Genomic DNA, 27663 nt, shown 5'->3' on the forward strand with positions numbered 1-27663 from the left:
TTATGTTTCACTTTACTTTGTCCTTAATTTTCTCAACCACAACGATAACATACATCACAACACAAATAAAAATAAACCTTACTGTATTGTTATAAGATTTAATTTTGATTAATTGAAATATTTGTACTGAAGTTGTCTTACTCATAGTAAAGATGATGATACTGTTACTGCTTAAAGGACTTTGTGTTTATGTCATTAGAGTTTAATATTGCTTGAATTATAAATCGTATTAAGTTCTTCAGAGCTATTAAAGATTTTAAAATGAGTAAGAAATATAGACTCTATTGAGACGCTTTAAGGTTTAAATTATACTGAAGCCACTAGGCTAAGTTTCATACAATACGGATCCAAGAAGTTTATGCAATTCTTATGTTGTTATTATATAAGGTTTGTCTGTCGGTCGGTCATTCTCGTTTCCATCGTTCAGTGCATTGAACGTTGATCTAGATTTTAGTGTAACTTTGCTAATTAATTTAGGTGAGTTTTTTCATTAATATTAATTAGCACTTTAAGCCTTGTTTTTATTTTTTAACTTCTTTTCAGCCCTCTAATAACACTTTCACACTTTTCGGACTTTCATTCAGTATTTCATCCCCTATTTCATCCCTAATATCATGAATAAGATAGTGGCAGATTGGTTTGAAAGTTGAGCTTCTTCACAATTTCCCTTGTCACATACAGGAGTTTCACTTCATTTTCCAACCCCCATTTCACCGACAGTGCTTTTCTAATAATAAAAAAAATTATAGATAATTAGCAGCTCACCTCATGGTAATCACAGGGCATTTTCTGCAGATAAATAAGATTTAATGTAACTTATTTATCTGCAGAAAATGCCCTGTGATTTTATATAATAGGGAATATATAAGAGGGAAAACTTTTATTACATCATTAACATTTTCTTCTTATATTCCATGATGAAACATCAAAAATATAAAATATATACAATAAAACCGCAAATTGATTAGATGTGAAAATCAAACTCTGACCTTTCAGTACGCCAAGAGGTCGACAAAATTTTAAATTTTTCTTTGATAAATATTTTTTTAACCCATTGAGGTTTTCTTGATTAGTCCAGGTCTGGCTGGTGGGAGGCTTCGGCCGAGGCTAGTTACCCCCCTACCGGCAAAGATTATCGTCTTTTCTCGAATCATTTACCATCAGGTGAGATTGTAGTCAATGGCTAACTTCAGCATAATTTTCACTAAAGGGCCAGGCCTCTTTCCTACCAAGAGAGGGGATATAGAACTTAGACCTACCAGACTTCAATACAGTTTGGCAAGCTTATGGTACTCAATAATGTTTGATTTTGTAATTATTTAGCCCAATATTAATATTGTTTTAAGCAAAAACACATACCTAATTATATAATCGGTCCATTCCTATAAAATATATGTTGCCATACGTCAAATTTATAACACCCTTATTTTTTACGTCAAGGCTTAAAAATATCTAAGGTTTCCCAAAATAAAGTGAAAAGCATACGTTCACACGATTGCAGCCGAAGGCAAAAGCTATCACGTAATAAGCATTGTTTCATAATTGATATAATTTCATTGTCCTTCTCAATTGGCCTAGAAGTTATGTCATCTATTTGGTAACACAAAATATGTGAACTGTACACCAAAGTGCCTATATAACTCGTAGATCCAGTACTTAGGCTATGAAGCTTTGGATCACGAGGTCCTGCGTTTGATTCCTCAGTTAGGGATAACATGCTGAGCTTTTCTGTTTTCCTACAATTTTCAGTGCTAACTCTTAGCCCGGAGTTGGGAAGTTGGTAGCGTTACTCCTCAGTGCTTCGGAAAGCATTTTATAACGGCAATCCCGGTCATCATTAACATCTAGTGAATTCCTAGGAATAGACCTGGGCCTATGACAAATATTTTTTTTAGTCTCTACAAGTTAGCCTTTGACTACAATCTCATGTGATGGTAAGTGATGATGCAATCATAACTGCCTCGTAGGACCAGTGGTTAGGCTATGAAGCTTTGGATCACGAGTGCCTGTGTTCGAGTCCTCAGTCAGCCTATGACATGCTAACATTTTCTGTTTTCCTAGAATTTTTTTGCAAACTGTCATGCCGTAGTTGGGAAGAAGAAGAAGAAAAAAAAAATTACGTAAACAAATTAGACATTTGCTCGTACATAAATATAAACGCTATAAGTCACAAAAAGCCATCCAAGCCTCATTCATATTCTCAACTCGTTACGAAAAACAAAAGCTTTTTAAAAGTCGCTAGCGCTAAATTCTTTCTCATTGAAATATTATCTATTCAACTCTCACAATGGACTGGTGAAAATAAACTTTTATAAGTATTTCTACTTCGTAAAAATGTACTTGAAAAATACTTAGAGCAATAGACTCTAACCGTAGACAGCGAAGTAAATAGACGATTGGTTTGCGCGCGTTATAAATTAAAAGATAAATTATGATACTGAGGTGATTTTGATATCCCAACACTGGAACAGTTTTGTACCATTTTAAGCAGTATACCCACAATTCAAGAAATACATTAATATAAACTTATATTACGAATACTTTGTAATAAGTTTAAGCTATAATTTTTTGCTGTATACATATAAATTTACTTTATATTTTTTGATCAAAAAGCACGACTAATCTATAGTATTAAAAAAATAACAGCTGGACCAATTTCGCTGTTTTTTTTGCTTTGTATTTATTATTCTCAGAAAATGGTACTTTTAAAAGCAAATTAAGGAAGATACGCGAAACATTAGAAATGTTGCATTTATTAGAGTATTTCCTCTGTTTATTTTTGCATGCTTAACATTTCAAAAGTGCTTATAAAAAAAAGAATTTTGATTTAGATTTTTGCGAACTCAAAATTTACAGTAAGGACAAAGTCTGTCGGGTCAGGTAGTTGACAATAAGCTGTCAAATTTGTAAACGTCGCGCGTGATAAGACACGAAAATTAATGTTAAATCTGTGTTGTCTTTTAAGGAAATACGATATTTGGCATTCGTCTATTTACTTCTCTATCCACGCTTGAAACTTGATTGTGATATAATCTTTCTTTACGTGTCTTGAAGATTAAACAACAATGACTGACTGGTAACAAAAGACTGAGTAGGGATGGATAATTTGTTATTATTTTCGTTAAATTAAATTCGTAAAAGCACACGAGGCACACCAACGCCTCAAGTTAATGAACACAATCAAAGTTGCCTTTCTTATCTTTCTTTATATGCTCCAAAAATTGTTGGTAAACAGTATTCATCAAGAAAAGCTGAAGTATAGAGGCTCATCTGGTCATATGACCAGTGTGAAACCGATGTGTTTTGCATGGAACAATTCCCGACAAAGAGCCTTCAATGGCCGTCCAATTTAACACCCAATCTGCGAGTCCAATCACACGCCTCCAGTTCGCAATTTCCTGTTATGCTTGATGAGTACGATAGGATTAAAAGTTCAAATGCTTCCAGGCTTCAGCATTAATAATGCATAAAATAATGTATGTAGCATTAACATTGTTAAAAAAGGACAAATAAATAAATAAGAGTAAATGTAATAATTTATGGAACTGTTAGTTCAAGCGAACTAACAGTTAGTAAGTAGACACTTACGAGTACCAACAGATTAGATTAGGAAATAAGGGAAAAAATTTCTTTTATTTTATTTGAAACGGTGAAAAATGTAAAAAGTCAGTCATAAAAATCTGTCCAGCCATGACCATATATCTTAATGTTAAATTGTCTTAGCACTCATATCAATTAACTAGCTGACGCCACGCGGTTTCATCCGCGTGATTCCCGTTCACGTAGAAGTACGGGGATAATATATTGCCCAGCCTATAGCCTTCCTCGATAAATGGGCTATCTAACACTGAAAGAATTTTTCAAATCGGACCAGTAGTTCCAAAGATTAGCGCGTTCAATCAAACAAACAAACAAACTCTTTAGCTTAATAATATTAGTATAGATTAATGTACATCCAGCACTTTGAGAATCCCATCCCACAGTGCTGGGATGGCGACCCCGCACAAGTAAGCGCAGTGTTGGCCGACCCCCCACCAGGTGGACTGAGGATATGAAGCGAGTCGCAGGTATTCGCTGGATGCAGTTGGCTCAGTGTCGTGATGTTTAGAAGTCCCTACAGAAGGCCTATGTCCTGCAGTGGACGTCCATCGGCTGATATGATGATGATCATGATATGATGAATGTTCATCCATTCAACAGATGGGTGAAGTTCATTCTTTTTAGTGATCCTCTACTACTCTTGGTTGACTCATTAGATTATCTAAAGCAATAAAATGAACCAAATTAAATTAAATGCTACAAATAAAATGGAGATACATCACTTAATTACGACGGTGCAATAAAAGTGGCGTCTCACTTAGCATTCAGCAAGAGTCCACCTAATGGCGCTTCCGTGCCTCCTGACAAAGATTAATTAAAACACGAAGAAGCGACATAACTGGCGGACTCCGCGCTGTTTAATCCGTTTAGTACCCGTTCCTGTAGGAATACGGATATAAGATATATTCTGTGTTCATCATCATCATCATCATCATCATCTCAGCCGATGGACGTCCACTGCAGGACATAGGCCTTTTGTAGGGACTTCCAAACATCACGATACTGAGCCACCTGCATCCAGCGAATCCCGGCGACTCGCTTGATGTCGTCAGTCCACCTGGTGGGGGGTCGGCCAGCACTGCGCTTACTAGTGCGGTGTCGCCATTCCAGCACTTTGGGACCCCAACGTCCACCGGCTCTTCGAACTATGTGCCCCGCCCATTGCCACTTCAGCTTCGCAACTCGTTGAGCTATGTCGGTGACTTTCGTTCTTCTGCGGATCTCCTCATTTCTGATTCGATCACGCAGAGATACTCCTAACATAGCTCGTTCCATCGCCCGCTGTGTGACTCTGAGTCTTCTTATGAGGCCCATAGTTAGCGACCAAGTCTCGGAACCATAGGTCATCACTGGCAACACGCACTGTTCGAAGACTTTTGTCTTCAGGCACTGAGGAATTTCGGACGAAAAGATGTCGCGAAGTTTCCCGAATGCAGCCCAGCCGAGTTAGATTCGACGGTTCACCTCTTTCTCTTCTAGTCTGTGTTAGTTGCTAATAATGTTACTTACCACTGGTAAGTAGGTACTTTCACAGCATTCGATTTTTATTAGACACAGCCAAGTTATAGCCCAATTGCACAGAATCTATATACTTGTAATAAATCTGTAGGGAGGTCAATTCTATACATGAAATAAACCTATTTCCAAAATAACTAACTATACTGATGTCTTTTTTGTCTGTCTTTCTACGCTCGTTCGTTCGTTATAGAATTAAAAACTACTCGACGAATTTTAACGAAACTTAGTACAATTATTCTTTAAACTCCTAGACGTGTTATAGTATACTTTTTATCACGCTACAATAAATAGGAGCAGAGCAGTGAAAGGAAATCTTGGGAAATCGGGAGAAGTTACTCCATTTTACAACGATGCGTACTACTGTAAAGGCTGGATTAAAGAAGTTTAAGGGCGGCGTCCGCTAGTAAAAAATAAATCCAGAATGAGTGCTTACAAGCAGCGTGGTGAAGCCGTAAAAAACCCAAACGTCACGTCTCTCTTTGACATCCGCATAAAAACTTTTTTCAAAATTGAACACTAACAACAATTACGTATATTAATATAATAATCAATTAAAAATACTTCCTCTTATTTCTTTAGTTTTTGTGTACAGTTATTTAATTATTTAAAAACATATGATAACTACTGACTTGGATGTATTATTATTATTATTTTTTTTGAGTTTTGTATTTGGAGCGACTACGGCACCGTCGTGTTCCATGCGCTCTCTGTTTAATCTGTGCCCAAATGGTGCAAAAAATATTTGTCCAAGAATTCTACAACAATTTTACCACCACAATATGATGCACAAAATAAAATAACTTACATAGTCGATCTTTTTAGGGTTCCGTACGTATTTTTTATTATAGTTTCATTTTTTATTTAACTTCCAACTACCAAACACTTTCCAATGCGTGGTTCTCATTTTATTTCGTTCGTTCCGTTTAGAATTACCATAAAAAATGATCTACAATAACAAAAAGCCAATCATAATAGGAATCGATTCAGTTGGAACGCTGCTAAAAATCAGCAAAAGAAGGTACTTCGAATAATAAATTATGTAACCCCCTTGAGCAAAACTCTTACACAGACAAACAAAGCAAGTAACTCTAAAGGAAAAGTTTTAAAACGTCCATTTTTAAAAATATGCCAATACTTAGTATTCAGAAAGAGTGCGGCCTACAACTCTTCCGTACCGTTACACAAAGAATATTTAATGTGACAGACGCGACACTTTGTAGATACCTAAAAGCAATAATGTACCAATGAACTCTTTGTTTTATTGAAATAAATATAAATGTGAACAAATAATCTATACAATAATTAGATTTTTTCTATTTTGTTGTATGTAGTTATAAATAGGTAATTAAGTCTGGTTGTTTGCTTTCCTCTTTCACAACTTACTCAACTTAGGAAGTCCAATTGAAAAATATCTTGTCCGTGGTAGAGAGAAAATAAGAGAACAAATCCTCCGGAGAAGTACAGAGAGTTAGAGTAAAGGGAGTTACGAAGGGACAGATGAAAATATTGTAAACCCAAGCAAAGTTAGTTTTAAAACAATTATGAATTACAACAAAACTTTGAATCGTGTGTAGTATAGTTCAGTTTTTTCTTTAAAATGTAAGACAAGTTGTTAGTGTTTTTTTTACATTATTGCAAATTTTAGTTTAAATAAAGTCAACAATAAAGTCACTTAATTTATTTCTAAAAAAAAATCGTATACCCTCTGTAATCAAATAAAAATGAAATAAACCTTACACTTTGTCCGCATGAAATTCAGCTTTTATAAATCCCGCGGGCGCCATTTATCTGCATAATCATACCTCCATTCCCCAGCCAATTCATCAGATAAAGAGTAACAATCCATCCATACAAACTTTCGGGTTTATAATATTTGGTAGGATTTAGTAGTTATCTGTATGTTATATTCTATGGCAATTTGCTATCAACGCACGCGCAGTTGCCGACCGCATTTCATGCCTCTCGCTCGCACAAAGAAATGTGTTTTCCATTTATGCAGTATGTTTTCCATTACGCCCATATTCTATGTTATTACTTTGAGTGGCTTAAAATACTTTGAAATTAAAACTGTATTCTGTGTGTTGCTGTGAATTTTTGGATGGTTTTTACTTCAAATGTTTCTTTGAACGGTAAGAAATATAATTACAAGTTATAATTTGTCACTAAATTTTGTTCTCTACCCCTATAAATTTTACTATTTGATGATAATATTTTCCTTAAACTAAGCATTATTATAAAGACTAAGATTTGATTTTTGTTTGTTTGTTTGTTACTATTTAAATCAAAAACTACTTTAAACAAATTCAAAAATACTTCAAAAATTCATTAACTACTTAAAATTTTTTTTAACCTTAATCTCCATTTTCGCCGAGTTATATAGGCTATATTTTATCTCCGTATTCCAGTAACTACGCTTATATTGTGTACTAGTAAACATCCGTGTAGTTCCCATTTCTGTGAGAATACGGGTATGTAATATAGCCTATGAAGTGTCATATGTGAGTGTACAAATAACATAGCATATAGTGGTAAAAAGAATTTCCAAAATCGGTTTAATAGATTTCTGCCTACAGATATTCATCGTCATTATCAACCCATATTCGGCTCACTGCTGAGTTCGAGTCTCCTCTCAGAATGAGAGGGGTTAGGCCAGTAGTCCACCACGCTGGCCCAATGCGCACTGGCAGATTTCACACACGCAGAGAATTTAGAAAATTCTCTGGTATGCAGGTTTCCTAACGATGTTTTTCCTTCACCGTTTGAGACAGGTGATATTTAATTTTTTTAAATACTACTACTACAGATATTACTCCCTACAATACCACAAACTTTATCTCTTTCTAATATTTCTATAGATAAAATACAATCGACATAAAACCGAGATCATTGAAGCGTGAAATTTAAAAGACAGTACTATTAATAGAAATAATATTAAATAGCCGAACAAGTGAAAGTGTCAAGTGAAAATGGGTAAATATCTATTTTACATAACATAAATATACAGAGTATAAACTCTAACTCTATCCAGCGAACTATAATAACAAATAACTAAAGTTTGTCTTGTTTATATTGTTGTATACACTACAATACTAAGTAGATATATATATATATATATATATATATGATGACTGACGTACGTCTCGATCTACTTAGTATTGTAGAGTATATACAGTAAAAGCTCATTATTCTCTAAATGTGTCGCTAATACAGAAACCGTGAATATGGAATGGTATTTTATATGAGATTCTATGGGATACGTTCTTGGGTGACAAAATAAAAAACGAATATATAAAGAAAAAACAAATAATTGAAGTTATTGATTAACTATTATCTTCAGTCTTAAACAATGGTTTGAAGAATTTTGAAACTTTATCTTGCTATTTTAAAAGCTTCTATTCAGAGTGATTTTAAGCAGTGGCATTCTTAAACCATCCATTTTCAATTTCGGCAATAGTTTAATTTGCAAGTTTAAGTTTAAATTTGCAGATTTTATGTCAGATTCGTCAGTCAGATCCGCGAATAACGAAATATTTAGCCGCGATTATAGGAATTGCGACGCAATTTTTTAATCCGCGAATAGTGAAAATGTGAATAAAGGAAGCGCGAATAAGGAGCTTTTACTGAACAACACTGTACTTGTACTGTTTTTGGCTGGTGGGAGGCTTCGGCCGTGGCTAGTTACCACCCTACCGACAAAGACGTACCGCCAAGCGATTTAGCGTTGCGGTATGATGTCGTGTAGAAACCGAAAATGAGTGGATTTTCATCCTCCTCCCAACAAGTTAGCCCGTTTCCATCTTAGACTGCATCACCACTTACCATCAGGTGAGATTGTAGTCAAGGGTTAACTTAAAAAAAAACCAACAATCGATATAAACAAACTGTCACTCCTAATAGTAGAACATTCTATTTTGTTTTTAATGATTACCCAGTAGAACTGTAGCCAAGTGATTCTACGATTTTCTTTCTACGATCGCAAACGCTTCGAAAACTAGAAAATTGCATGGGAATGACAGATCTTGATCACGTGATCTGTCGATAGAAAATGTCATTCCAATACATTTTTCTAGTTTTCGAAGCGTTTGCGATCGTAGAAAGAGAATCGATATGCCACTTGGTTACAGGGACTTCTACGACATCGATTGTGTGCAAATTACATCTTGTAATGGCACAAGTTTAGTATTCTGTAAAAGTTTATTCGGGCACATAATGTAGGGCCGCTAAGTTAGAGTGGATCTCCGAAGTTATGTTACAAGATTTACGGCTAACTTCGAAGTTACAAATAAGATAGATTTTTCTTTTATTGTTTCGTATCTGCTATTCTATCGAGTCAGGCAATGTTTTTACAGTAAATTAGCATTACACTGGGATCGAAAGTAGTTAAGTATCGAATTATATGCATTTTGTTTAAAAACTTAATACAAAAACGATAATGCACAGAGGCGGTCTTATCGCAAGAAGCATAGTATAAAAATTAGGTATTTTAAACACATTATTTCTAATACTTACAGCCATTTTTATAAACATGGATCAGGATTTAAATCTAAAATTTCTTCAAAGTAAAGTGAACTTTAAATATTTGTGCATAGGTCCTCTACTTTCAAGAAAATCAAGGTTTAAATCTTAATCCGTGTTTATGAATATGGGGGTTAAAGCATAACGTCATCATTATCAACACTGCTGGACATAGGATTCTTATAAGGTCTAACACCATGGTCTCTAGCCGTATGCATTCAGTGACTCCTTGCTACCGTCTTGATTTTATCTGACCACCTAATTGGGGGTCCACCTACACTGCGCTTTTGCGTTGCGGGGTCCCGTATATGTATTGATACTTCAGCTTCTCGACTGATTAAGCTATGTCGGTGACTTTGGTTCTTCCACAGATTTCTTCCTCATTTCTGATGATACAAAAAACGTCAATACATGTAAATAAAATTGAAGTGTCTGTCTGAAAATTGAAGTAAAATTAAGTTTAAATATAGTTCTTTACACTACACTGAAGCACAAACAAACTATGTTAGAAGTCTGGGTGTACATAATGTAGGTTACTTTTAATCCCGGAAAAAATCCATGGTTCCTATGAAATTTGTGAAAAACAAAAACTTAAAAAAAACGGTATTAGGTAAAGTAATTATTTTCTGTTACCAGGACATCATAACCAGCAAAGATGTTAAATCGAGCACGCTGGTTGATGCTCGCCATATCGGCTTTATTGGCGCTGCAGTCGCGGGGGGAAGGCGGGTTCAGACTTCCCGACCAGCCGCCCAAGGAGGAAACTGAGGGCAGAAACTTACACTTCAGCGAGGGTGACCATGGACGATCGGTTAGTTCCACCATTTATTAGATCATTGTTAACCCATATTCGGCTCACTCTCACCGTTTGAGACACATGATATTTAATTTCCTAATATTCACACAACTGAAAAGTTGGAGGTGTATGCCCAGGATCAGATTCAAACCCACACCCTCCGGAATCGGAGGCAGAGGTCATATCCACGTCTCTTTATTAGATAAGCTTGTATTAATTTGCTCTAAAATTAATAAATAAAGCTCCGCAATGAGCTGCTTGCAATTATAAACTTATGATTTAATTTTGAATAAGGAAAGCAACAAGTTGCTGCTAGCTTCTGACTTAGAAAAATAGTCACACGAAAATGCTGACTTGTACCTGACACTGAGGTACTGACCTGTGCCTGTCAAACAATGAGAGTGAACTGATAAGAAGAGAACCAAATCTATATTGGGTCTAAACTCCAAATATGGAGAGAAAAAGCCTGTATATATAGTAATTGTAGTAGGCAAAATACGTGCTTAATACCAATTGCTTTTTAGGATCTCTCTGAATTTGTGAGGACTTTTTTTAATAAACGCCCTTTTATATTACTTTCAGCCAGAAGCTCAGGGTCGTGGTCTCCTGGACTGGATTGGCCTCGGCGAAGACCAGGACCCTTACATTCAGCAATCAACTCAGCAGTGTCTCAACGGTGACCTGGCTGATTGCTTCAAAGCACAAGCCTTGAGATCATTCGATGATTTCTTCGATAAACAAGCTTACCAGTAAGTGTTGCCTGTCTAACATTGGAATACAATGTAATCAAAGATATGGTAATATATAATGTAAACATGTGATGGCCAAGATTTCGTTATTTCATAAAAGCTGACACTAACAGTTTTACAGTCAGCTTCCGTTATAGATTCCACATTTCCATGGCTTTTAAGGCTCTCCGGTGAAGGGTTGTAATGAAGTTAGTGTATGGGCCGGAGCACCCAAACCCACCGTGCACTATTGAACTGGGGCCGCGGGTCACACCAAATGAAACTACGGCTTGATCTCGATGGGTGTTGGGTTTATTTAAACAAGCAATGTAGGTACAATTGACTGAGAACACCAACAATTTGGCAAACCGATGGCTTGCCTCATATACTCTAGTATGAACAAGTCATAGCGCGATCTAAAGTGTGAGTGGCGCCATCTAGTGCCACTGCACGTAAACATACCGCCCACCAAGGACATTTAGTGGCGAAATGTCCTTCATTATTCCGCCCACCGTGACCACTTGAGATGTTCTTGGTGAGAAGTTTACACGGTTTGACTTTACTGACCTACATTCCAAAATTTTTCAGATTTTACTTGGCATGATTTAAAATTTATACAAAATTAACGAACTGCTTAAGTTCATTGATCTTTGAACTAAAATTAATAAAAAACTGTAAAATGAATTTGAACTTTTAAACAAATCATACTTGAAATATGAACTCTACTTAACAATAAATTATAAAATGAACTTAAAATGTATCTATGGACTCTATAAGATTATAAAGTTAAATTAAAATTGATCTATGAACTAAAATCCACAACAATGTAACAACTATCAATTATTTATTTTAAATTGAATAGTAAATTATAACACAAATTTCAACTGTAAATATGAACTAAATTACAAACTAATCTAAATTGATCTATGAATTAAATATACAACCATCAAAGCATCAATTATTTACTTTGAATTTAAACATTGATTTTATTTAACTCTGAAACTTACACTTAAATTTTAGTTTGATTAGAATACTAAAGAATAAAATGAATTTGAACTTTAAAAAAATGAACTAAAATGCTAAATTATAAATGAACTTAAAATTGATCTATGACAAAACTGTACCGTTATATAAAAGCTATCAAATAGTTGACTTTGAACTTTCCTTTTATTTTATTTTACCATGAATTTTACATTACATTAATTTTAGACCTTTTGAAAGTAGTATTTTTCGCCTTGATAGCGATCACACAGGTTATACTATCAGCACTTGGGTGCTTTTCCACAATTTGACCTATTAACCACCTGCCAGGAGGCAGGTCCTCTTTGTAAGAGAGGACTTTTAAAGCTTTGAGTAAATCACTCTTTGAATAAATTGCCATCTCGTTTAAAGATTACGTTCCACATTAGGTTGCTCTCCAGTACAGCTACCAGAGGCTCTCCAATTGAAGTAAGTAAATCTCCAATTTAGAAGATAAAACCTTTTGGTAGGATGTTTTCTGAAAATGTATCGACAAGTGACCTAATTGCTGCTTCCGACTTAACCTTTTCTACCTTTGGCATTTTATATGAGATTCCTCGACCTATGATCTCGAAATTGAAACTGTCAAATTAACTATTTAGGTATTTAGCCAGACGAGAACAATAGCGGAATTAGTCCACGTTCGAATGTTGTCCTTTTTGTACATCTACGACTGTAGTATCTCAATTAAAGTCTAGCCACCAGCGTTGTGCCACAAACTTCGTTTCCTTCGATTTTCGTTGAAGACACCATTAAATATGAATAAACCACGGTTACACATGCTAGTTGAAAAGTATTCTAAAATCCGTATATTTATTCAGTTGTAACATTTATCACTGGATCACTCAACCGTCGAGGACGTGTCCTGCAGTAAGTTGTTCTAATTCTCTAAAGTAAGTGAACCATTAATTTTGTAGTTCTTTCAAAAAATAGCTTGTCTAACTAACCTTGCTAGCTATAGATTTTAATGATTAATTTTGCTTTTATAACTTCCTAACATCCTAGTAGATTGTACAGATATGATGTAACTAATAATATTGATAATTTTGTTTCAGATCCGGATGATATCTCCGGCAGATTCACCGAGTAAGTTAAATGATCTTCACTTCTGTCTAAGGTAAGTAATCTTTATTTTATTTTCCTTTACATACTGTTTTTTCCCTTTTCTTCTAAAACTTTTCATTGTCCTTTATCCTTTGATCTTTTGGTTATTTTTGTCCTGTATATGTTTGCCCTGTTTGTCCTTGCTGTTGTCCTAAGTAGTATTCCTGTCCTATTTGATCTTGAAGTCTTGTCCTGTTTGACCTTGTTAATTGTCCTGTTTGACCTTGTTGTCCTGTTTGACCTTTTGTCCTTTTTGACTTTGTTGTCCTGTTTGACCTTGTTGTCCTGTTTTTCCTTGTTGACCTGTTTTCCTAGTGAGACTGTATAACTGATCTGTGTTTGTCCTTGTTTTCTGTTTGACCTTGTTGTCCTGTTTGACCTTGTTGTCCTGTTTGACCTTGTTGTCCTTTTTGACCCTTTTGTCCTGTTTGACCTTTTTTGTTCTGTTGTGTTTTAAATATTTATTATATTTAATAATTTTATTTAATAATATAATTTTTCGTTTCAGCTCTTCCTCTGTCAGCATACTTTTGTACTATAATTTTCTTCTATTTACTTTTCAGTATATCAGTTTGTAAGACCGATATACTTTCTAAGCTGTTATTATTGAACTAGTTTTGACATCTCAACTTCTTCTATACTCTTTTCAATATATCAGTTTGTAAGACCGATATATTTTCCAGACTATTACTATTGAACTGGTTTTGACATGTCACCTTGCCTGTCAGAATCCAACCTAAACTGGTATTTTGTGCCAGAAGAGTACCAGTTGAATCCTTTTTAATGCCATCCTGCAGAATTTGGCTATACACATTCGCTCCCAACAATAGCTCAATTTTATTAGGCCTATTAAAATGTGGATCAGCTAAACTGAGATTCTGCAGTTCTATCCAATTAATTTCATTAATTCTTTTTCCAGGCAGATAACTAGTGATGTCTTTTAATACGTATGCTGTTACTTCGATTTTACGACCTCTATTGAATCTAGATTTGAACTTAATAGACACTAAATGTTTAGAATTAATAGCTCTATCTCCTCCAAGTCCCGTTATGGTTCCGCTTACTGCAGTCTTTTTGAGCTGTAACCGTTTCACAGCTGATTCGGTTATGAAACAGGCTTGTGATCCTTGATCTATTAGTGCTCTAATATTTTGATCTCCAGTTTCAGACTCGGCTTTTACTAATGCTGTTGCAAGTAAAACCTGTCCGCTATTAGAGCTTCTTTGTGTTGATAAGCAGGAAACTATTGGTTCAGCACTAGTTGTAATTCTAGCACTCTCAACTGGTTCTCTTGCTGTTGAACTGGTAGCTCTACTCTGGCTCTCCTGTTCTGGATGCAGAAGTGAATGATGCCGTTTTCTGCAATTGTCGATTCTGCAAGTTCCAGATTTTCCGCACTCATGAACTCGATGGTTACTACCCAAACAATTATAACAGATAGAGTTATTTGCTACAAAGTCGCGTCGTTTTCCTACATCTTCGCTAGCAAATTTTTTACAGAAACATAATTTATGACTCTCTGAGCAAAATTCACAACGCAGTTTATCTGACTCATTCGTCACAACAAAAGTTTTTGGTCTAGAGCTAGTACCACTGGTACGCTGTACTGAAGCTTTTCTCGACTCTACAAATTCTAGTGCACGAAACCGATTTTCAATAAAACATTTGAACTGATCTAGAGTTGGCAAATTATTCAAAACTACTGAGCTCGAAATATGTAGCTCCCACTGCTTTCGAGTCTCTTGATCTAATTTAAAACTGACTATATGAATGATAATAATATCCCATGTGCTCACATCAATATCTATATTTTTCAAGGCATTTAAACAGTCTATGGTGGTGTCTATAAGTACTTTTAGACCTGACGCTGATTCCAAATTTATAGGTTTAATACTAAATAAACGTTGCAAAATATTGTTTGCCAAAAACTTTCTATTATTATAACGTTGTTCTAACAGTGACCAGCATTCACTATAATTTGCGCCCGTAATCGGAGTGTGCCGAATCAGTTGTTCGGCCTCATCCGTTAAGTGAGACTTTAAATAGTGTAGCTTTTGCACACTATCTAAAGTCTCGTTATTGTGAATTAGGGACAAAAATAAATCTCTAAATGTGGTCCATTCCGAATATTTACCTGAAAATGTGGGAATTGTAATTTTTGGGAGTTTTACCCATGAATTTTGTTGACCTGATACAATAGTTTTTTCCTTATTAGGTTGTTCTTTATAATTTTGATTCAATATTTTTTTTATTAATGATTTATATAACAAATAAATATCTTCTGTAGCTTCAAATATTCCATTTTCGACATATTGTTTACTAGATAAAGCATCTGCTTCTGATATTTCGTACAATTTTATGTTATTTGACCTAAAACTTAACCAATCTTTTTCTAAATTATCTAATTTAACTTCTAGATACTCGAGAGTTATTCTATCCTTTGGTGTTTTCTTAAAATTGGAAAACCCCTTTTTAATTATATTATGTAACTCATATTGTACATTTAATAGACCTTCCATGGTTGAACTAAAAAATCAATAAATCACGCAATGTACTTTAATATTAAATTATAATTGAAGTTAAAGTGAAAATGAACTTAAAATGATTTCAAACTAAATTACTATGATGTCCTATAAAAAACAACAAAGTGTATTTCACAATATCAATAAATTTTACAAATTGTTCTATTCATTCAAAATAATTCTATGTTTCAAATCACAAAAAATTACAAGTCTTTTTGCTACCAAAAATTGTCAAAGTTAATATTTTTTCTTAAAATTTTTACAAGTGTTTTACACTTAGTTAACTCTGGCGGAAATCGGGCATAGGTTCCCCGTTCCCTCGTTTTTAATGAACTTATTCTAAGTCTTAACTAACATGCAAATTAATTCTAAGTTACTTTAACAAATTACTCTAATTTATCTTCCAAAGTCTATTTCCAATATTGAAATTTTAAAGTTATTTGCACCAAAGAAATAAAGTTCAATTTACTTTAACTATTAGTATTAAATTTGAAACGTCACTTTTGACACTTGACACTTTTGCACTCACGTGTCACATTGACAGCTGTCAATGTGATTTGATCTCCTGTCCTTGTGGCTTGTTGATCTGTGGTTGATGTCCTCTGCTGTCACTTGTCACCGCGCTGTCACTTGTCATCAGTCCACTGCTAGCGCCGATGGCGCCCTCTGCCGGCGCCTTCCGTCGGTGCTACGTACTCGGTTTCTGCAGCAATCCACTGCGAGTACGGCGGGTGGTCTCCAGTGACCACTTGTCTTCAAAAAATGTCCTCGGTTCCAGATATCCGGCTCTCGTAGGAACAATGTATGGGCCGGAGCACCCAAACCCACCGTGCACTATTGAACTGGGGCCGCGGGTCACACCAAATGAAACTACGGCTTGATCTCGATGGGTGTTGGGTTTATTTAAACAAGCAATGTAGGTACAATTGACTGAGAACACCAACAATTTGGCAAACCGATGGCTTGCCTCATATACTCTAGTATGAACAAGTCATAGCGCGATCTAAAGTGTGAGTGGCGCCATCTAGTGCCACTGCACGTAAACAGTTAGATGTCTGGTGAATTGCAGACAATTTATTAGATTATACGTGAAGAAAATGTCTTTGAAACCGCCAACTTAATCAACAAATTAAACTGTAACCAAAATAAGACCGTAGAATGACAGAGAATGTCCTTGAATGGAGTCACGCACTTCAAAATCAAAATCAAAATTTGAAAAATCATTTATTTCAAGTAGGCTTAGTTTACAAGCACTTTTGACACGTCAGTTGACTATTTGTAAAGATTCTACCACCGGTTCGGAAGGCAGGTTCTGCTGAGAAGATACCGGCAAGAAACTCAACAGTTGCTCTTTTGAAAAAGTCATACAGTACTATAATTTACAATTGATAACAATTACAATTTCTTATAGTTTTATTTCCTGTGTGAAGGTGGAAGCTGATCCAATGGCTTCCAAGCGCTTTTATATTTAAGGAACTCATCAATGTTGTAGTAACCTCGACTAAGTAAATGTTTTTTAACACATTGCTTAAAGCTATGCATTGGCAGGTCCATCACAGTCTTGGGGATCTTGTTATAGTAGAGTACACCCAAACCTACAAAAGATTTTTTTACTCTTTGGAGACTTGTGAACGTTGTGTGTAGGGTTAAGGGCGCCATTGACAGTTAACCAAAACTCCCCTTTTCTACTCAAGTCACTCTCTCCGCCTATCCCAAGTAAAAGCTATTTCCTACAGTATTGTTTAGTTATAAAATGTAATTCAAAATTTTCATGAATTTAAGATTTTCGCAAATACCTAACGATTTTTTTTATTAGTTTACGAAACGATGGATATGTAGTAGGTTTATTTACAATTCCAAAATTTCAGGCTTTCAGACAATGCAGTGCTGGTTAAAGTAGAGTCTCAAGCCAGAGCTCTATCCAGGGAGCCGCCACAGCTGGCCTCTCAACCACGGAGTGAGGACTCCGACTGGGACGCGCTTGTCAAATATGGCATGAGGAAAATTGAAAGGTACTGCATCATTGTATCATAATCATAGAGGAATTAGATGTGGAGTTGCAACAATTTTTAATGAACTTCCCTCCTCCCAACTTGTAAAAGTAACGAGGTCATGAAAAATTGTTACTAACTGTTGTTTTTAATGTTGCATAATTAATAGTTACATAATTAATCATTTTTACAATTGATATTGTAAAAATGATATTGATACTATCAAGTTAATTTGAGACGAAAATTCTTGATTCTGGTAGCTAACAGGGTAACGCAAATTGTAGGACAATGTGGCTATTAAATTGTTTAAGTGTTCACGAGTCCGCAGTCGACTGCAGTCGGCGACGTCTCGGCGGCAGGCGACGGCGTCACCGACTGCAGTCAGCGACGTCTCGGCGGCAGCCAACGGCACTCGACTGCAGTCGTCGAAAGCAGCTGCCGCTAGTTAAACAAGTTGACAGCCTTATTGTCCTACTAAGACGTGATAGCCCAGTGAATACGACCTTTGCCTCCAATTCCGAAGGGTGTGGGTTCGAATCCGGTCCGGGGCATACACCTCCAACTTTTCAGTTGTTGCATTTTAAGATATTAAATATCACGTGTCTCAAACGGTGAAGGAAAACATCGTGAGGAAACCTGCACGCCAGAGAATTTCTTAATTCTCTGCGTGTGTTAAGTGCATCACAACGATCATCAAGCAATCCGCATTGGGCCAGCGTGGTGGAATATTGGACCACTCATTCTGAGAGGAGACTCGAGCTCAGCAGTGAGCCGCATATGGGTTCATAACGACGACGACAATTGTCCTACTAATTGCGTAGTGCGTCATCTCGTTCCTACACTCAGAAATGTTTATTACCCTGTTAGCTACCAGATTCAAAAATTTTCGTCTCATCAAGATGAAGCTACTAACTGAAAATTAACTTGATAGTAATCAATTGTTAAAAATACTCCACCGATCCTGAACTATACGAACTTTTCTTACTTAGTAAGTACTTTGCTGAGATTATCGCATTGAATCCAGCAAATCTACAGTTCTATAGCACTGCTGTTAGTATAAATAAACCGTTGGGACCGTCTGCTACTGTCTGTGAGGTAGATAACAGAATAATATCTGCAGGAATGAGCCATCGTAAAACAGAATGGCCATTCCAGTGAACAAAGCCAGAAGCATCTAAGTTGTTTTATTTGCGTGCAAAGTCTTCAAAACAAAGCGCTAAATATCTATCGGTAAAACGCAGTAAACCTTATACCTTATGTCGGGTAACTGAAATATGGGAATTCTACTTTCTTTACACTAAGTAGGGTAGGGTTGGGTTATAGGATAAGGTTGCTCAAGTCTTAAGGAAATTTTAATATGATATTCAGTTCAATGAGAAAGAATACAATAAGGAACTTAAGCTAACTTATCCTAATAACTATACAAATCATGCCCACGTGGAATGGTGGCAAGAATACTGGCTGCATTTCCGCGCTGGACAGCCAGGCTGAACCTTTGCGCAAAAAATGAGCCAGCCCTTCTGTCACCAGTCGAGGCAACAAGCTGCGGTGAAATGGTACGGAAAAATTTTTTGGCACTGCGACTCCATGGCCCAAGGATCCCGATCGGGATGATGGTAAGAGACCTGATGTCTCTTACCATCATCCCGACTGATTCCTAACGGCTCGATTAGCGCAGGAATATTTATGGTGGCAAGAGCCCTTTTTAATTTCAGTTCAATTGAAATATAACATTGTCTTCTACATCGATTGATTCTTTATTTACGAGTAGTTGGCTTTAAATTAACAATCAATGAAACTTAAAAATCATTTATTGAAATAAGTGTGTTGTGTGAATTTTTAAGCATTTACACGGGGAGCAAATGTTTTCACGAGGAGGATTGCCTTTCCAATACTTATGGCCTTTAATGGTCAAAAACCTACAATATAATCTATATTTTTGGACTGAATTGATGTTAGTGCGATGATGCGTGATTTAACTGCGAACCATTATACATTTGTTAAGGAAATATTTAGGTATTACTGGACGCCTGCAACTTCGTTCGCATGAAAATGTATTTTTTACAAATTCCGTGGGCTTCTTGGAATTTTTGGGGATAAAAAGTAGCCTATTCTGCTACAAGATCCTATCTTTATGCCAAATTTCATCCAAATCTATATTATGCCCGAGAAAAGGTAACAGACAGAGTAAAGACTTACTTTCGCATTTATAATATTCCGACAAAGACGTACCGCAAAGCGATTCAGCGTTCCGGTACGGTGTCGTGTAGAAATCAAAAGAGGTGTGGATTTTCATCGTCCTCCTAACAAGTTAGCCCGCTTCCATCTTAGATTGCATCGTCACTTACCATCAGGTGAGATTGCAGTCAAGGGCTAACTTGTAAAGAATAAAAAAAAAATTTAATACAAATGTAAAAAAGTCATTGGTTTGAATATTATAGGAAAGTTAATGGTACGTCTTACTTGTACTGCTTTTAGTTCTCATAACTATTATACAGAATGTCAAACACCGGTTCGTTTCGTAACCAATATAGCGTGGACACTGTGTAATTGCTGTGTCAGTTCTAACAGGAATTACTTTATGAAGGGCCGTTTATAGCTTACGATATATCGTATTGTAAAGTCTTCAGTAGCATAATTGGAGAGGTTTGGATGAGCCCAGAAGCTCTGCGAAAGTAACGGATGAGTTGAAATACGTTTTCTGATTGACTCATCATTAACAACCCATGTCTCCTCTCAGAATGAGAGGGGTTAGGCTAATTGTCCACCACCCAATGCGGATTAGCAGACTTCAAACACCTAAACATTTTTTTTTTATTTCTTACAAGTTAGCCCTTGACTACAATCTCACCTGATGGTAAGTGATGATGCAGTCTAAGATGGAAGCGGGCTAACTTGTTAGGAGGAGGATGAAAATCCACACCCCTTTCGGTTTCTACACGGCATCGTACCGGAACGCTAAATTGCTTGGCGGTACGTCTTTGCCGGTAGGGTGGTAACTAGCCACGGCCGAAGCCTCCCACCAGCCAGACCTGGACAAATTAAGAAAATCTCTATCTGCCCAGCCGGGGATCGAACCCAGGACCTCCGTCTTGTAAATCCACCGCGCATACCACTGCGCCACGGAGGCCGTCAAAATAATTCATTGATAAATGAAGTATCTTACTAGTGAAGTATGGAGTGCCAGTTGCAATATCTCGTCGATATCGACAGTTTTACCACTACGATTACGTATTTTAAAATGCAAGGATAGATAAAGGCGTGTGTTACATGTCGGAATTATTTAAATTACTTTGTATGACAACATAAAAGTTTTTTTTTTTTTTTTTTTATTCTTTACAGTTTTTTTTAGCTAAAAAAAAAATGTAATACAGTTTGGTTCCTATGTGGACTTGTTGTTATGGAAAATACTCTGCAACACCCTGTATATAACCATCAACTTTGGGCTGAACATTTTTACTGAAAATTTCTTAGTAGAAACCAGATCTCACTAATTCTCACTAAACTGTTTCGAACCCAAGATCTTTCAACCAAAAGCCACATAAATGAACCAATGTACCAAAGAGGCTGGCAGGCCATTATGCTAACCACTGACGATCAAGTATACCCACGTTTCTGCAGCTCTGCCCGCAGCATAGACGTTCCATGTAGGCGTCAAGTCGAGCCGTGATGCACGCAGCGACCAACACACGATCAGTTATAGCCGTGGCAGAAACGTGGGTATACTTGATCGTCAATGGCTAGCTTTATTGGGAATATCAGTCGCCGTCCGTTCGTAACCAATATACTGAGGACACTGTGTTTGTTCAGTTCCCGCATTTGCATAGTAAATTGCCAATTTCCTCCGTGATCTTATACATATGTCAAGATTGTGTACAAAACACTTAGGCCATTCTACCACAGAGATATTCAAATATAGCCTACATAAAAAGGCTCAGAGTCACTCAGAGCGCGATGGAGCGAAGTATGCTCGGAGTATCTCTGCGTGATCGAATCAGAAATGAGGAGATCCGCAGAAGAAACAAAGGTACCGACATAGCTCAACACGTCGCAAAGTTGAAGTGGCAATAGGTAAAGCAAATAGTAAAAAAACATTGCCCTCCTTCTGACGCTTCTTCTTCTGATAGTGCCATCTCCTATCGGAGGTCAGCAATCATTAAGGCTGATTTCACTTTGTTCACTGCTGCCTGAAAGAGTGATCTGGAACTCTTGTTTAACCCTTGGCGTAAGTTCTTGAGACAAGATGTACATCTACGACCAGGTCTTCGTTTCCCCTTTATCATTCCCTGTATAATAAGCTGGAGAAGGTGATATATGGAGTTTCGCATTATATGACCCAGGTTTCGCTAGATTCAGGTGGCTCAGTATCGTGATGTTTGGAAGTCCCTACAAAAGGCCTATGTCCTGCAGTGGACGTCCATCGGCTGATATGATGATGATGATGATGATTCGAGCTTCCTCCCTCCTCCTTCTGACGCAGTCGGCTAAATAGCCTATGGACGTTGGAAAAGCGTAGTGTTGGTTGACCTAAGGGGGTCGACCAGGTGGACAGAAGTTATTAAAAGCGTTACAAGAAACCACTGGATGCAAGAAAGCTCACAACCATTTCGAAGATCTTAGAGAGGTCTATATCAAAAAATTCAGTCGCGTAGCTTTTGAGTATGATGATGATATCAAAAGCTAAGCGACTGAGACGTAATCTACATAACGAAGTGATATGTAAGCGACTGACGAGCAACTAGTCATCATCATCATCATCAGCCAATAGACGTCCACTCCTGGACATAGGCCTCTTGCATGGACTTCCAAGTACAACAGTCTCCCGCCAGCATCCAGCGGCTCTCTGTAAACCGCTTGATATCCTCGGCCCACTTAGTGGGAGGTTGATCAATACTGCGCTTTCCGCTGCGGGGTCGCCATTTCAGCACCTTGGGACGACAACGTCCATCGGCTTTTTGAACTATATGGCCAAACTATTAGTAATTATCAAAGCGTCGTGTACAAAACGCGCGTCGCCAACCGGTAGTCTCGTGGGAGAGCAGCCTTATACGAAACTTGTAAGAGGATATTTCTGAAAGAGCTACTATGAAGTTTCACAAGTGAAACTTCTAACAATCTTATAGTTTTCGACTTAAGATCAGATGGATTACCTTCTTGTTCAATTTACTACATAACTACATAACTTGATTGAAAAACTTTTGAAAGCTTTTTTATTTGTATCCAATACACGTCTTGAAGCTACTATACTAGACTATAAGCTCATTAATTATTTCACCGATAAAAGACTTTCAATTCAATTCAATTCAATTCAATTTATTTACTTACTTTATGGATGTGTCTCCTCAAAATTACTTCACATAGGCGATTTCTGGTTCATTTGATATTCTGTTTTTACAAATCCCGCGGGGCCATGGGTTTTTAGGATCTATGTTCTACACAATGTTTAATTTATCTTTATACCAAATTTCAAGTAGTCTCATCTACCAAATATCAAGGGATTCAAGAGAGTGGAAAATAACACAAAACTACATCTTCTCTTGCTTTTCGTTACAATAATAGTTATCTTTTGCATGGGGTTATAAATAGCCCTTGATCACTTAACCTATATCCGTCCATTCAGTACAATACAGTTTGTATTTGCGTCTCATATATCATGCGTCTTTAGAATTTCCATCTAAACTGTTCTATATCCTATAGACGTGGGTCCGAATATCTAAACCAAATTAACATCAGAATGAGGAATCGATTGATAAATTTCAGAAGACATACATAATCAATTTAGATGAAAATACCTAAGCAATAATACACTTAAAATTAAATAAATGAAATATTATTTATTAAATGATTATGAAACACGGCTAAAACTCACGTGATGGTCGGAGTATGCCTGACTAGTTTCAAACCCATACGGGGTCCTTAATTATGAGCTGGTTGCTTACAAGATGACGAGTCTAAGGAAGAAGGAATTATTGAACCGTCGGAGAGTGTAATGGAACCTTCACCCACCACTCATCTCTTCTCCCAACGCACGATGCGAGCAGCTGTGCGTCGCACAGCCGTTTCGCAGTTTCAATTATGCCGCATTGCAAGAACCAGCTCATGACTAAGGGCCCCGTATGGGTTCGAAACTAGTCGGACATACTCCGACCTAATATCACATACTATATAATAATAACACTCACGATACCTAATATATATTTTTTTTTTAAAGCCTAAAATGTATTTTTTGTTAATTTCCAGATTTTTGAGATCAACAGCATTGGAATTCCAATTGGATGACGATGTGACATCAAACGGAGTAATAGCACCGCGGTTTCTGGATGAAATTGCTGATGAAGTTGACATCATTGAAGACAAGAAAGCACCGCCTTTCCGTAAGTTTTACAATAGAGATATGTCTAGCACGTCAAAACTGAGGGCCTAGTCATGGCAATTTGATACTGACACTATCGCGTTAACGTAAACGCGAATTTCTAAGGAATTGAAACAGCGCCATCTAGGTGCACTACTGAACAACTGTTTCAATTCCATATAAATTCGCGTTTACGTCAACGCGATAGTAATAGTATGAAAATATTGAAAACTCCCACTGGGCACACTGATTAATTTCATTGAGCCACATAGTGAACAACGAAAGTTATTTAAACAAATATTACCTAATTAGTATGTCTAGTTCTGTATTCAGGAACTGTAAAAACTATATAAACATAAATATTGTCGTTATCAACTCATATTCGGCTCACTGCTGAGCTCGAGTCTCCTCTCAGAATGAGAGGGGTTAGGCCAATAGTCCACCACGCTGGCCCAATGCGGATTGACAGACTTCACACACGCAGAGAATAAAGAAAATTCTCTGGTATGCAGGTTTCCTCACGATGTTTTCCTTCACCGTTTCAGACACGTGCGTAACGCGTTACGTTACGAAGGGGGTTTCATATGATATTATCACTTCAAAATAACCACTTTCATGGCTCAAGAACGGATATACAAGGGTTTTATCTAACTTTCATAATGTCATTTAACATAATACAGCTTATTGTTTGCAGGTCGCCATAAGCTGAAGAAGCTCATCATCCCCATGCTGTTGATCCTCAAGCTGTTCAAGCTCAAACTGCTGCTGTTCCTGCCTCTGATCCTCGGCTTGGCCAGCTTCAAGAAGTTCCTCGGTTTCATGGCTCTTATTGTTCCAGGTATTTATAATGTGTTATATACAGGGTGCTCGGGAGTATTTCCCATAACTCTAGGGTTATATTCTTTAAGGAAAATTAAAAATGTCCAAGGAACATGTGTTCTAAAATGAATATTTTCGGAATAAAAGCATTTCTTTTGTAAATAGATCTTAAATTGTGTCCCTTATATTGCATCTTTATACTATGACCTAGCCAAACATATTCATTGAAAATGGCAGTGCCAGATGAAATATCTCGTCGATATCGACAACCATACTATTTCGATTACGTATTTTAAAACGCAATGATAAAGGCGTGTGTTACATATTATTTGAATTACTTTGTTTCAACAAAAAGGTTTTTTTTATTAAAAAATTATTAGATATGCAGTTCGGCTCCTATAAGTGGAATTGTCAATATCTTGAAGTTATGGGAAATACTCCCATATTATCATCCTGTATAATAAGATGTAAGATGGTTTATTAGTTAGTTATCGTTAGTCGTAAGATTTACAGATATGTCAGCATGTGTTTAAAACTAACGAGGGCCTAGCCAACTTACACATCTTTCTACAAACGCTAATACTCTGAAAACTAAAAAAAAATACATATTCGATTGACTGCTCTGAATGAGTGTCATCCCCATACATTTTATAGTTTTCTAACAAAAAGGTATTAGGTATGGAGATGCATCGCACCCAAATTCTGCAAATCGCACAAAATTGTCGTAAATGAAACGTTACTTCATCTTTTAGTGAACTAGAAGAAGTCTTGAACTCTTTTTTTATGCCATTCAACTACACAAACCGGCATATTTAGGGAGCTCTTTACACGAAGAATGATTACAAAACATTGATTCTGAAAACAGTATATATATATGCGTTAGACTGTTTATCTTATATTTTAACAGAGGGGTGACGTCTAGCGAGACAGGTGCTTATATTTTGGTCTGACTTTTCGGAACGATGGAGTTTTCGAAAAGAGAATTTGATGTCCAACTTGGCTACAAGCCAAGGAGCGTCAGCAATACAAAAATTATCATCTGTCTGGAAGTGATCGCTAATCCACGTTTTTCAAAAATGGGTCGAGTATATTGAAATCCTTTGCAGGTGTCATCGGTTACTTCAAATTCTGCAAGCCAAACCTCACCTCTCCGTTCTCATCCAGCCATTATGGACCACAATACTCTCCAGCGGGAATCGGCTTAAGTCCATATAGAGATGGCCACAGTCCTTCAAATTATGGACATTACGAAAATTATGCTGTAAGTACTGTTTTCCATATATATAGGTATATATAGGTATATTGGTAGGTAAAGTTTAAAACTATTTTACGTAGTCGGGCTTAAAAAGGACGAAACAAGACAAGGCACAACAATTGCTAAGGTAGAGCCGTGGTCACACCCATTATGTACCTAGCATATAACTAGGATTCCGGAGGGTGTGGGTTCGAATCCGGTCCGGGGTATGCACCTCCAACGTTTCAGTTGTGTGTGTTCCGGTACGATGTCGTGTAGAAACCGAAAGGAGTGTGAATTTCATCCTACTCCTAACAAGTTAGCCCGCTTCCATCTTAGATTGCATCATCACTTACCATCAGATGACATTGTAGTCAAGGGTTAACCTGTAGAGAATAGAAAAAAGAAATAAAAACGTAGTATATCGCAGCAACCCCAAAACAGATTACCAGGATCGCAGAAGTAATGTAGCATTTACGAGTAGATACGGTATATTTTATTATTGTGTATATACTAAACCTAAAACATTGTTTTCAGGGTAACCAATACCATAAATATGGTTCCAATGGGGTAGCCTTCAGAGAACACGAGCTTGGTCCTCAAGATTTGGCGTACCAAGGTTGGGAGTACCGGAACAAAAAAGGAGCCGAAGATATAAAAGCAGAAGAAGCATAAGACTGAAAAGTAATCCAAGTTATAAGTATCCATTATTGGACGCATCGATTTTAGGTCGTTAGATGGGCCCCGAAGCGTCGCAGAATTGTCATTGGTTTCGCACGTTGTACGTCATTACTCGTAACACCTTTCTCTTTATTCGTGTTGCGGCTTGTGTTTTTACACTTCCAAAATGAACACGAAGTCATAATACTTAACAAGAAAAAACAGTAATATATTTTTTTAAGTCCACTTCCACTCACAGCATACGCTTGTTGCGTACTAAGATGTGCGTGCACGTCTTTGAGTAATGACATAACATTGTGCGTTCTTTAATATAGAGGGGCCTATCTAACGATTTATATTGATGATTGGACGTACTAAGCTGTTATAAAGATTTTATTTAAAGACACAAAATGAACAACTCAGCAAGCCATTTTTTTATTTAATTGTAAGCAAGTGAATCGAAAAGCGACAAAGAAAGATTTTTTTAGGTAAACAGATGTTACTCGTACTCATATTTTTTTCAGATATCATGGGTACGGTGACAGTAATAGACTTATGACGTCCATAATACGTACTATTGCCGCGTAACGCGGCCATCTATAACTGTCATCAGCACCATGCTATCTGAAAAAAATCACTTTCATAATATAAATGTTACATTCTAGAATTTTCCTATACACGCTCCGAACGTCTCGATACTTAGCTTGCTTAGCTTGCTTGCTTAATCTGTTTCTAAGCTACCTCTCCACCAATTTTCAGCCAAATCAGTCCAGACGTTATAATTAGTGTAACAAACACAGTATT

At 36.7% G+C, this 27663-nt stretch overlaps 2 protein-coding genes across 3 annotated transcripts in view; one reads left to right on the plus strand and one right to left on the minus strand.

Annotated features, from left to right (window-relative positions):
- Window positions 1-393: 393 nt before the first annotated feature.
- Window positions 394-27476, plus strand: LOC112056371 (uncharacterized). 2 transcript variants are annotated; one of them, XM_024096794.2, is made up of 8 exons: window positions 394-477; window positions 10270-10444; window positions 11012-11178; window positions 17672-17815; window positions 24035-24168; window positions 24841-24984; window positions 26072-26226; window positions 26737-27475. In XM_024096794.2, the coding sequence occupies exons 2-8, from the start codon at window positions 10289-10291 to the stop codon at window positions 26872-26874; spliced, it is 1038 nt and encodes a 345-aa protein (XP_023952562.2). In that variant the 5' UTR covers window positions 394-477; window positions 10270-10288; the 3' UTR covers window positions 26875-27475. The 2 variants fall into 2 exon arrangements, with proteins under 2 accessions (XP_023952562.2, XP_023952561.2); XM_024096793.2 differs by lacking the exon at window positions 394-477 and adding an exon at window positions 7091-7247 and having other exon boundaries at window positions 26737-27476.
- Window positions 11385-27663, minus strand: part of LOC128199462 (uncharacterized) — a 480879-nt gene continuing 464600 nt past the window's right edge. Inside the window, exon 2 of the mRNA XM_052889086.1 lies at window positions 11385-13557. The gene's annotated coding sequence lies outside the window, so the exon portion shown is untranslated. The remainder of the gene's footprint in view (window positions 13558-27663) is intronic.

The sequence above is a fragment of the Bicyclus anynana genome, chromosome 24 (genome assembly GCF_947172395.1).
Source record: "Bicyclus anynana chromosome 24, ilBicAnyn1.1, whole genome shotgun sequence".
In the NCBI taxonomy this organism is placed as follows: Eukaryota; Metazoa; Arthropoda; class Insecta; order Lepidoptera; family Nymphalidae; genus Bicyclus; species Bicyclus anynana.